This window comes from Quercus lobata, chromosome 6 (genome assembly GCF_001633185.2).
Source record: "Quercus lobata isolate SW786 chromosome 6, ValleyOak3.0 Primary Assembly, whole genome shotgun sequence".
Lineage (NCBI taxonomy): Eukaryota > Viridiplantae > Streptophyta > Magnoliopsida > Fagales > Fagaceae > Quercus > Quercus lobata.
In genome coordinates, this window is record NC_044909.1 from 53,724,909 (window position 1) to 53,735,751 (window position 10,843).

Sequence of the window (10,843 nt, forward strand, 5' to 3'; positions counted from 1 at the left end):
CCAAATGATTTCATCAGAGTTAGAAAAATGTACAAAATGAAAAACAATCAATCAGTTTGCCCAGAAAAAGGAAAAACAATCAATCACAATGCTATCCCGCTTCGACCAACCTACCCAACATATTATACACTTCCCCTCGTTTATCTTACGAGAAAGAAAGAAGATAATCTTAATGCTTTTCATTTCCATTATTATTATTATTAAGCTTTTCTTTTCCATTATAAATGGGAATTTGAGGGCATCTTTCATTTTCAAATCCAGGAAAAAATAATAATAATTTAACAATACAATAATGTAGTAACTCAAACTATCAACTTTTACTGAACACATTACAAGCATGGGAGCTTTCATCTTTCACTAACAAAATTAGCAACAACGATGTCCACAAGGAAAATCAATTATACAAATAAAAGAATAATAATGACAAGAAGACAAATAGAATACAACAATTGCTTAAATTATATCCCAAAAACTTACAGATATAACCAACCAGGAATTCGTAGCTACACTTAACTACAAAATCGTGTGAATGAATAAATATTAGTTAGCAGAAAGATTAAAATTTCACACAAAATTGGAATCAGTCAGACCCAGAATCAACGAGGCTTGTGCAGACGAGGACGGTTGCAGAAAATCCTGCCATTGGCCCTCACAAATGCCGCTAAAGCTACACTCAAGCCTGCCCACATAAACGAAAAGAAAAAGTGCCGAAGATCGTATTGACCTGTGGAAAAGAAAAATGAAACATCATTATCCAAAAAACAAAATTTTCCCACGTTAGCAAAAATAATGTCTTTTAGACTTGCAACTCCAACAAAGGATGCTCTATATGGTTCTTTACAAGGCCCCTCAAGTGAAGAGTAGCAAAGAAAAATACTTTAAATTAATGCATCTGTTTATTCTGAAGTTAGCTACTATTTCTTCTTGTTAAACAAGCAATACTCCACTGACCTTGCCTCAATGACATAGTTGCGAAAAAGAACCCAGTCAAAACCAGTGATAAAGCCAGTGGAAAGGACTGCAAAAAGAAATAATCCCAGGTTAGAGTTTGAGATATGAAGATAATTACAAGAAATATCTAGAAATCGATAACAAAAATATAAAATTGTTGCTGAGGAAACCAGTTGGATAAATCTCCGCATCCACTAAAGTCCTAAGAACTGTTTCAAAATGAGCAACAGCGAAATCGAGTATACATCCCAATGTGAAATAAAGAACAGAAAGGATGCAGTTAAAGGAATAGTTACAAGAAAATAAATATTTTGAAATAAATTAGGTAGATATTTTATTTTTGTTGAGAAAACTAGTTGGAAACATCCTCCACAAAAACTACAAATTCAAGAACTGATGTATTTAGACTCAGTGGAGAATGAAATGAGATGCACATCCAAGCGTATAAGCAAGCTTTACTAAAAATGTACTAAAATTTGTGGCCTTAAAAAAAAATTATTGGCATTTGGCTTGTACTCACAGCTACAGCCTCAAGGCCTCCTCCTTTTTGAGATGGGGTAGTCATATCTCGGCTGACAGAAACAATATAATGCCCTTGAAGGAGATCAATTGCGTCCTTCAGATGTTCAAAAACAAGAGAACAGAAAGTCAGTTTAGTTTCTGATAATGTTGCAGAAAGAAATCACAATCTCTTCACATAAAGGATGTACAATGTGACCATACATAGCTTGACAAAAAATGAGATCTTGTAAGAATTACAAGGAAAATTATCAAATGAAAAGGACTGCACAAAACAAAGCAAATAACCGCTTCAACTCTTACATATCGAATTATGTAAATGCACATAGAAACAAAGCATGCTATAAGAAATGAAAATCATTCAACCGATCAGCACATAGTTCAAGTGTTCAACAAAGTCTCAATGCAAAAGATAGCAACAGACCACCAAATTTCTGGGGTCAAGTTATTTTGTTTGTTGCCAGGGGTTTTTTTTGTGTGTGTGTTGTGGGGGGGTGGAGGTTCAGAAAGAAGTGGATACATATTGATAACAAACATAAAAAGTTTGATGATAGCCTACAATTTCTAAAACTCCATTTGAGTATCTATAATTTGAACGAAGAAAGAAACATACTAACCTGTTTTGTTCCATCACAAAAGTTATTCAAATAATAGCGTGCAAGGGCATTCCATCCATCCTTAAGGATCCCTTGGATTGTCCGCTGGCCATATCTATAATCCAACCAAACAGAACCAATTTATTGTACAGGGGAAAAAAAGTTCCACGCTATACATTAGTGCCATTATCCTTGTATTCATATAGATATCATCATCTTTATGATGACAGTAGGGCATGTGGTTTTAGTCAGAATGATGTATCCAAGGAAATTATTCAACCAAAAGTATGAAATATTGCAAAGGTGCAAAACATAAAAGAAGAAATACTTACATCAAAATGCTCCATTCAAATGAAATACAGCAATTAAAGGCTTGCCATTTCATACACATTTGCAGATAAACTCATATTCAACTTATAAAATCAAAATTTATCCACCTTCCAGTCAGAAAATACTAGAAAGACTTTTTCATCCATGAGCTTCAATAAACCAACAATGGAAGAGCACATAGACATGAATGTAAAAATAAGTTTTAGAGTAGATCCATGGAAAAGTACCTGACAAAATCTCCTTTCAAAGCACCAGTGCCAGAATATTGAAGGCTTATGTCATCCCCATGATTAGCCCACACTGAAGATACAAAAACAGGAATAAGTAAAATCCAGACTTCACATAGTAGGAGAACCATGGAAAATATGATTAGGAAAGTAGAAAATAACCACAAGTAATACGAAAGCGAACATCATACTATGCGACAGAAAAATTAAAGTACTCACAGACTTTAAAGCTATCATCAAACTTTGGATGTGAGCTGATAGTTTCTTCAGCACCAAAAACACCAAGCCTTCTAAGTTGGAACTCCAACATTTTCCGGCCTATCATGCTCTGCAACCATATCTTAGAACATTTACTCTTGTATAATTAATTAGAAAATTAATGGTTAACAAAGAAAACCACAGGATAGTTTTTTTTTCCGTCATATTCAAAACTTGAAAGATAAGCAGTAGAATGACAACTAGAAAAACCCAAGGATAAGGGAAGTGCATGCCTCACCTGCAATTTGAAAAATTTAAAGTAGAAAAAGACACAATACACTGATGATGACCTACAAATTTTTTTCCTAAATTTCAAGAACATTATTCTGGGATAAAGATTAGAGTTTTAATTACTAATTTCTTAGATCTCCCTTTGCAGTAAACAGAAGTCATAGTCTACATATGCAAATTTCAGCAGAGGCATAATTGTATGAGCTGTTAAGCTGTTTTCTATGTGATTGATGTTAACCTACCTGGGTAACATTCGTACGGTCTAAGCAATCAATACAATTTGTCCGCAGAACTCCAAGTTGCTCCTTCATTTTCTCACCCTTTTCATTCAACAAAAGGTACCTTAAAATTGAAAACAAGCAAGCAACTCAGGAAATTAATTACACACTTATTTGGACCACGTGTTGGGCACATAAACTGAGTCATGGAAAATGCTTCTTCTTCACGTATTTTCATGAGAGAATCTAGTAGATAACTGAAAAAGCATATCTCAAAAAAACAACCCGTGAAAGCATGACATGTCAATTGTTATTGTGCTGTAGTGTTTTTAGTCATTGCAACTCTAAAAACACACAAAAAGGAAGATAACAAAGCACAAATGATTAATGTTAACATCAGTATGTCAACTACACATTTTACGTAACAAGGACACTCCAGTTTATGAGTCCTTATAATTGAACCAAATGCCTCATATCTCTGCCATGAAGCAACATAAATGTATAGATCTAAAAAGACCAAGTTATGTATATATTACCATAGGAAGGAAACCATACCCATTTCTCTCAATGAAATCTGAAATTTGCTCATAAAGGATTGAGAGGCGCTCAAAATGAACATGCCCGCAAATATGATGAAAATCGAAGTGCAGATATCTACAATGTTGAGTAGGTCTCAGCATGAGATCAAACAAAATAATATATACATCAAATACACAGTTTTATATTTTTCTAATGTTAGTATCAAGAATTTTTACCTTACATCATCACTAACAACATGCTGCATTGCACCCGCATATTTTTCACTTAAGCGTCCTTCACCTCCATGCTGAAAAGTGACAAAGGTAGCATAAGAATAAATAGCTTAAATAGTTACACTCCTACACATACACAAATTTACAAATGGGGAAATTTTTGTACCTTGTTGACAAGATCAACAGCAAAAACAGCCCCATATTTTTTTCTTAAATCCAGAAAATGTCGCTCAACTACTCGGGGCTGTATACAGTACAGCATAGTCAAAAACAAGTAGAAAGCATTCATTTGCAATCTAACAATGCCATAAATGAACAAATAATACAACACTCACAGCTTCCTCAAGTTTAACAATTTGAAACTTCGGCTTATATGTCAAATCTACAATTTGCTCCCAAAGCAATGGAATTGACCCCCGAACCTGTTAAAGGCAATATAAGGGCATATAAGACTAGACAACTCAGATAACAAGCAAGCATAATACACTACCGATTCTGCTAAAATACTTTCAACCATTTACTTATAAAAAGATATCCTAAATATTCATTCTATCAGATTAATGGTAAGCATTCCCACACACCCTGATTTTGGCTGTTTAAACGTTGATGTTCATTATAAACCACTAAATGACATAAAGCCCTCTTTCTCCAAAAATCTGAGAGGACTAGAGTTTACTCTCATGGTCACAAGAACCAGACAAAAATTTGGGTGAGTTCCAGCTCTATTCTGAGCACCTTTAAGTAAAGATATCCTTATTTTCATGGTCCAAACTCATGCCATCCACTACAGTGGCAATAATGTGTCATAGGAGAAATTTTAAAAGGTGATCATTTCATATCAAGGAAGGGGGTAATCACAATATCTCGTGATGAGTGTTAACTTCAAATCAGCTTAAATTTACATTATCTAAGCATTTTCATTCCACTGGGAAATAGTCAGGGCTCAATGCTTATTCCAAAAGCACATAAGCTATTACATTTGAAAGCGGGGAAACAAATTCAAGCATCTCTTTTCACTCTGCTTCTTTCACAATCTGAAAGTGAAGAAACTAAATGTTTTTCAAAACCTTGTAGAGATCACCAAGACAATGTTAAAAGGAAACAAATTCAACCAACTGCTTGTAAAGACAGTAACTGGTAATTTTGGAGGGATTCAGTTCTTAATACATATCGAGAATGCAGCATCCCTCAATTTATTGGCAAATTACTAATATCTTTTTCACATTGATTGTCAAATGTACATCTTGAATGTGTTACTTCTTTTTTATGGTCTTAAAAATTTTGTTCTATACTATCTAATATAATGATTTTAGAAAATAATAATTATACTGCCTACCATACTATGCCACAAGATCCACTCTAACATTCACAAAATATGATATCCACAGTGCTTTTGTCAAGTATCATTTACCCTTTATGTTTAGCATTTAGGATTTAGGACTGTATATTTGTAATGATATTTGTATAAACAAAAAATAACTAAAAAGTATATAAAACATTACCTGAACAAATGATGCTGTAAATCCATTAAATTGCATAATTTGCTCGGATTCCACAAAATTAGCAACATACCCATCGGAATCAGCTCCTCTTCTCCACATCCGAGTGCCTTGTAAGGAATGCAACTATTATTTATTATACTAGCAAGAGGATATAAGGCCAATACTTAATGCCACTTTGAAAGAGGAAACGGTATAATGCATTTTACTGTGCATTGATGAGAATATGGCTAGGTGCTCCTGAAACTTCATTAGCACGTGGTCACTTTTTAATCATGCTATCAGTCAGCAAGCATGTGTTAAGTTGTTAGCACTCAGCACGTAAATTTTTCTCATTAGAGACCTCTTTGGATAGTAGATCATTTCATATGGCATCAAAGCATATGTCAAGATTGGAAGCATCTGTCTCACAAATTGTTTGTGATGGATCTTTTTATAGTTTCTACTATGATGGAAATTTGGTCATTGCCCATGTAATGTTCTTCAAAATGTTCAGTGTCAAATTAAGTGCATGGATACAAAATTGTAAAATGCATTAAACATGCCCCTCTCTTGTCAAAAATGGTTAGTTACTGATACAATTGCTAGATTGGCATTGATTTAGAAATGACCTATTTTTGGATAAGTAAATTACAAATGATATTAAAATTAAAGCTTTACAAATGATCCAACAATCAAAACCTCTTGATGTATATTAGACCCTATCAGACCCTCACATATATTTTATCCCAGTTCCTATTAGAATTAATATGATTCTCTATCAGTTAGTTGCAGCAAATGGTGCATCACGAGGGAAAGGAATGCAAGGAACCTTGAAGGGTGTGAGAGGTGGAACCTCACCAGGGCAGAAGCCCTTTGGACCCAACCCTGGGGAGTAAACCAGGGTGCATCCTAGTGTTTTCTAATAAAACTAATTACTTATCAAAAAGTTAGTTGCTGCAAGTGAATAGTATTGGTATAATGGTGAAAAAATTAATAATTCATGCAGATAAACTTATTAAATCAGTAGGAATTACTAATTTCCTGGAGTTCTTCTGTATAGAATATAGTACTGAACTAGTCTTTGTGAAAACAGTAATGATAACCATAAATGAACAGACCAAGATACATATTAACAAAATAAAAAGGTAATACAGGCTTTGAATACCATTTCTCCTTGTACATCTCCTCGCAACCAGAGTAACATCAATAACATCTTTCCCAATGGCTGCTTGAAAGTTATTAAAGCTTGATGAACAGTTAAGGAAAAACTTGAAATAGAAAGAATCAACCAGCATTTATATAAGCCACTAAACTATAAATATACACTCTCATGTGACACAATCAAAAAACTGAATCCAACAATGAGATAAGGATATTCCCTTGGACAACAGGTAGTATGTACGGATCAAGCTGTGCATAGGGAACCATATAAATGTTAGCAGTTAGTAAAGTATACATGTAAAAGGACTGACAACAACTTTGGCATCAACCTGACCTTGTTATCTATGAGCACTTCCAACATATAGTTGTTCCATAGAAATCGAGGTTCTGCCTGTAGCAAAAAAATTAGTGACATTAGCAAAATCCCCATTTACTGGAAACCTAAAATTACAAAGAAACAGCAATGAAGCTTGAACAGAATGATGACAGAGATTGAAAATCATCATTCAGACAAAATTGTAGGCAGAACCTACATAAGAAATCTACCTTCTAACTTCAGACCCAGCATATACTAATATCTTAAAGAAAAAATCAAAAAACAAAAGAAAAGCAACTACTTCTAAGATCAAGGCTTACTTGTCTCCAAAGAGGAAGCAATTTTGACTCATCACCCAGATCATTTAATCGCTGTGCACTGCAGCACCCCCAAAAAATATCATATTTTGTGTGAAGGCCATCATTTGCATCAGATGTGAACATAAATAAAATTTAGTGTCTCCGTCAGTTACAAGTACAATATTCTGTGTTGTAAGATTAATCCCCTTCTAGATAATTACATCTTGATTTGGTTTAAGCGTGAATAAATCTAAGAATTGACCTTATGTGCAAAGGCCAAATAAAGAAGTATTAAAATACTTTCTTTTTTGGAAGGGGAGGGGGGCCAGCTCTTTGTTGCCGATCCACTTTAGGTAAGAACATTTGTTTGTTTCCCAGACACAATTAAGAATGGACAAATGCCACGAAAGCGGAAAAAAATGCTGACCTCAGTGTTAAATTGGTTTCGTATGAGAAGTACAGACCAGAAGTCTTCTCTGCAATATTTAGCAGCCCAGAAAACTCAGTCTCCATCTTTTTCTGCGAGGAAGTTCATATAACAATTACAGAATTGAAATCAAATTCCATCCATATAAGACAAATAAACATTAAGGCAATAACTTACCTGCTCTGCAGTGGAATTTTCAAGAGAATGATTACAGGGAAAAATCTTCAGGGATGAAACTTTAAAGATAGGATGCCCCAAGTAAGATCCAACACATTCACGCTCGGTTATAACTATTAAATACGAACCTAAAAGCATAGAAGAATATTAAAAAATCAATATAATCAAACAAGCTGCAACTCCAGTGCAATAATTATATTAGAATAAGAAACTAGATGCATATACATTTGATTTAATCTTTCCTTCCTCTGTTTTAGGTTCTATTTACTCCACTGGTCTTACATGGCACCACAATTCTGCCAATCAAATGTGTCATATCCCCAACATTCAGGAATCATGTTTCAATGTGCCTTTATGCATTTTTTGGGTTCATCCGTCTCTTATTACCAAAAATTTATGCACACTGTAATATGCAATTAATCTTCCCAGCCATGAATTACTACCCAACTACCATTTTCAAGAATTAAAAATGAAATAAAACCATATATCAACATCAATTAACAATCAATGAACAGAAAACAACTACTGAGAACATAAATAGCCATCAAGCATCATTTAGTGTATAGCACATTTTGGTGAGATAAAAACAAACTGGGTTTGACTTAAGCTGTACCTAAGAAAATAAGCTGGCTTAATTTATAAATTAAGCTGTAACAAATGGCACCAATGCTCTATAAGCCACTATTGTTAATGTACGATATCTTAAATTGAAAAGGGACAAAAATCTTATGCAAGCAACTAATTAGGGAAAAATGAATTTAAAGTAGTAAGTGAAGGTTCTCTATCCTAAAACACACAAGAACATGTTTTGAGCGTTTGAAAAGATATTTTACCTGCCAAGAGCTTTAGCATCCCAACAACACCAAAAATTGGCCGAACTTTAGGAACAGAGCTGGATTCTGGAAGCTCATCTGTAGGGTGATCAAAGAAAGACCCATCAACTAAAATATTCACCATTAACACTCTAAAAAACACACAACTAACAGAAATAGAAACTGAGAAATACTAACAATAAGTCTAGAGGCACAAAATTTTTCACTAACTGTTGGCATCTATAATAAAAGGGACAAAGTTTAGCTCCAAATTTGTTTAGACCCATCTCCTCCAGCCCACTACATGGTAATTTATAAGACTATCCATGCGTATATTTACGCAAGTTCATGACTCGTTAAAAATGTCATGTGACTAAAACTACACATAGAATGGTCTCTTCAATCATCACATGGGCCCACTACTAACAGCACTTTTTCCTAATAAAAGCAATGTTAGTAGTAGGCCATGTGAAAGTGATAACTCCAATCATAATTCGCTGTCAAAACAAGTTGTGAAAAATAATCGAGTCCCTAACATTACTCGAACATCAATAACAATCATTATAAACTCACCAATCAGACTCATTGAGCCGTCCTTCCGACTGATGACCAAGGAGGAACCACAAGAGCCATCAGTGGGCTCAACAATATACTGATCCGGAAACTCCCATAGACGCAGACGCGAATATAGCTTTTTACTAGAATCAGCCCTCTCCATCATTATTGAAACCTAAATCCACTTCCAAACAACAACAACAACAACAACAAAAATTCAATTGCATAGCCAATTAAATAAATTCAAATTTCCTCTCACCTACACAATAGAAACTGTTTTTTTTTTTTTTTTTTCATTTCATTTCAACAAATTCAATTTCATCTCTGATTTCTGATTGGTAGCCAAGAAATGTTTGAACTTCACTAACAAACAACAATAACAAAATTCAAATGAATTGCTAATTGAATAAATTCAAATTTTCTCGGAGCTCCTAATAACTAACAATCAAATTCAATTCATCTCTGATTTCCTGCTTGGCAGCCAAGAAATCTTATACAATTCCGATAAAATACATTATCAGCAGCCAAACAAAGCCTTAATTACGAAGAACAGAGAGTGTTGGATACGATACCTGAACGATTAAACCGATCGGAAAAAAAAAAAAAAAAAAAAAAAAAAAAAAAGTTTTTAATAACCACAATGGTATATGAGTATTCAATTTGTTTATATAGAAGAGGAATTTTCAAGATTGGGAACACAATTTTTAAAAAGAAAAAAAGAGTAAAGCAGGTATTAAGACATGTTCATAGTATAAATAATGAGAGAATTAAAATTAAGGTTAAAAGGGTGAACCTGTACGGCCAAGGGAGTCCTTGGAATCGAGAGAAACACCGGAGGATGCTAAGCTTACGACGTCGTCGAGATCATCGTATCTAGCGGCCTGAGATAGTGAAAGTTATTTTGATTGGATCCAAATCGAGATTTGGAAAATGAATGTAAGGAAAAAGGATTTAGTTTTCGCGGAAATTGGATTTCGCTAGTAATTTTTTCAATCAGAGCAAGCGCGAATTTAGGCTAAAGTAGTGCTGGGCCCAGCCCAAGCCCAACGAATTTTACTGCTTCTCGCTCGCACCTGAAGAATCTGTTTTGTTACACGTGGCATGTTTTTATTCGTTAATGGGGTTTGTGGGTCCCAATATATAGTCAATGGGAGATTGTCTTTTTGAAGAATCTCGACCGTTGGATCTGAATACCTCCTGTTCAACTTTGACAGCTCGGATAGTACTGGCACTTATTATGCCCAAAAAGGAAAATACAGAAAGGCAGAAATTGCATGCTATTAATTACTTAAAAGTAGTCAAAAAAAAATTTAAATTGGTAACATTGCCATAAAATATATATATATATATATATATATTTATATATATATATAAAAAAAAACTTCGTCTACCAAATATATTTAATTCCTATTGGTTGTAAGTTCATTTTTAAAATTAATCAAGATTGCCAACTTCATTATGCGTGGTTCTTTTAATGTTAAAAATTAAAAATAGAATACCCTGGATTATAAAAAATATTAATGAAGAATGATA

General features: G+C 33.9%; 1 protein-coding gene across 2 annotated transcripts; it reads right to left on the reverse strand.

Moving 5' to 3' along the window:
- Positions 1-427: 427 nt before the first annotated feature.
- Positions 428-10,536, reverse strand: LOC115995304 (phosphoinositide phosphatase SAC7-like). Of its 2 annotated transcripts, none has more exons than XM_031119819.1 (21): positions 10,104-10,536; positions 9,329-9,485; positions 8,777-8,854; positions 7,944-8,071; positions 7,767-7,858; positions 7,361-7,418; positions 7,059-7,115; positions 6,940-6,973; positions 6,729-6,809; positions 5,585-5,691; positions 4,418-4,504; positions 4,249-4,326; positions 4,086-4,156; positions 3,886-3,984; positions 3,355-3,454; positions 2,843-2,951; positions 2,624-2,696; positions 2,088-2,181; positions 1,472-1,567; positions 952-1,018; positions 428-724 (listed from the first exon to the last, which is right to left on the reverse strand). In XM_031119819.1, the coding sequence occupies exons 2-21, from the start codon at positions 9,474-9,476 to the stop codon at positions 597-599; spliced, it is 1,785 nt and encodes a 594-aa protein (XP_030975679.1). In that variant the 5' UTR covers positions 9,477-9,485; positions 10,104-10,536; the 3' UTR covers positions 428-596. The 2 variants fall into 2 exon arrangements, with proteins under 2 accessions (XP_030975679.1, XP_030975678.1); XM_031119818.1 differs by having other exon boundaries at positions 9,329-9,494.
- Positions 10,537-10,843: the final 307 nt, after the last annotated feature.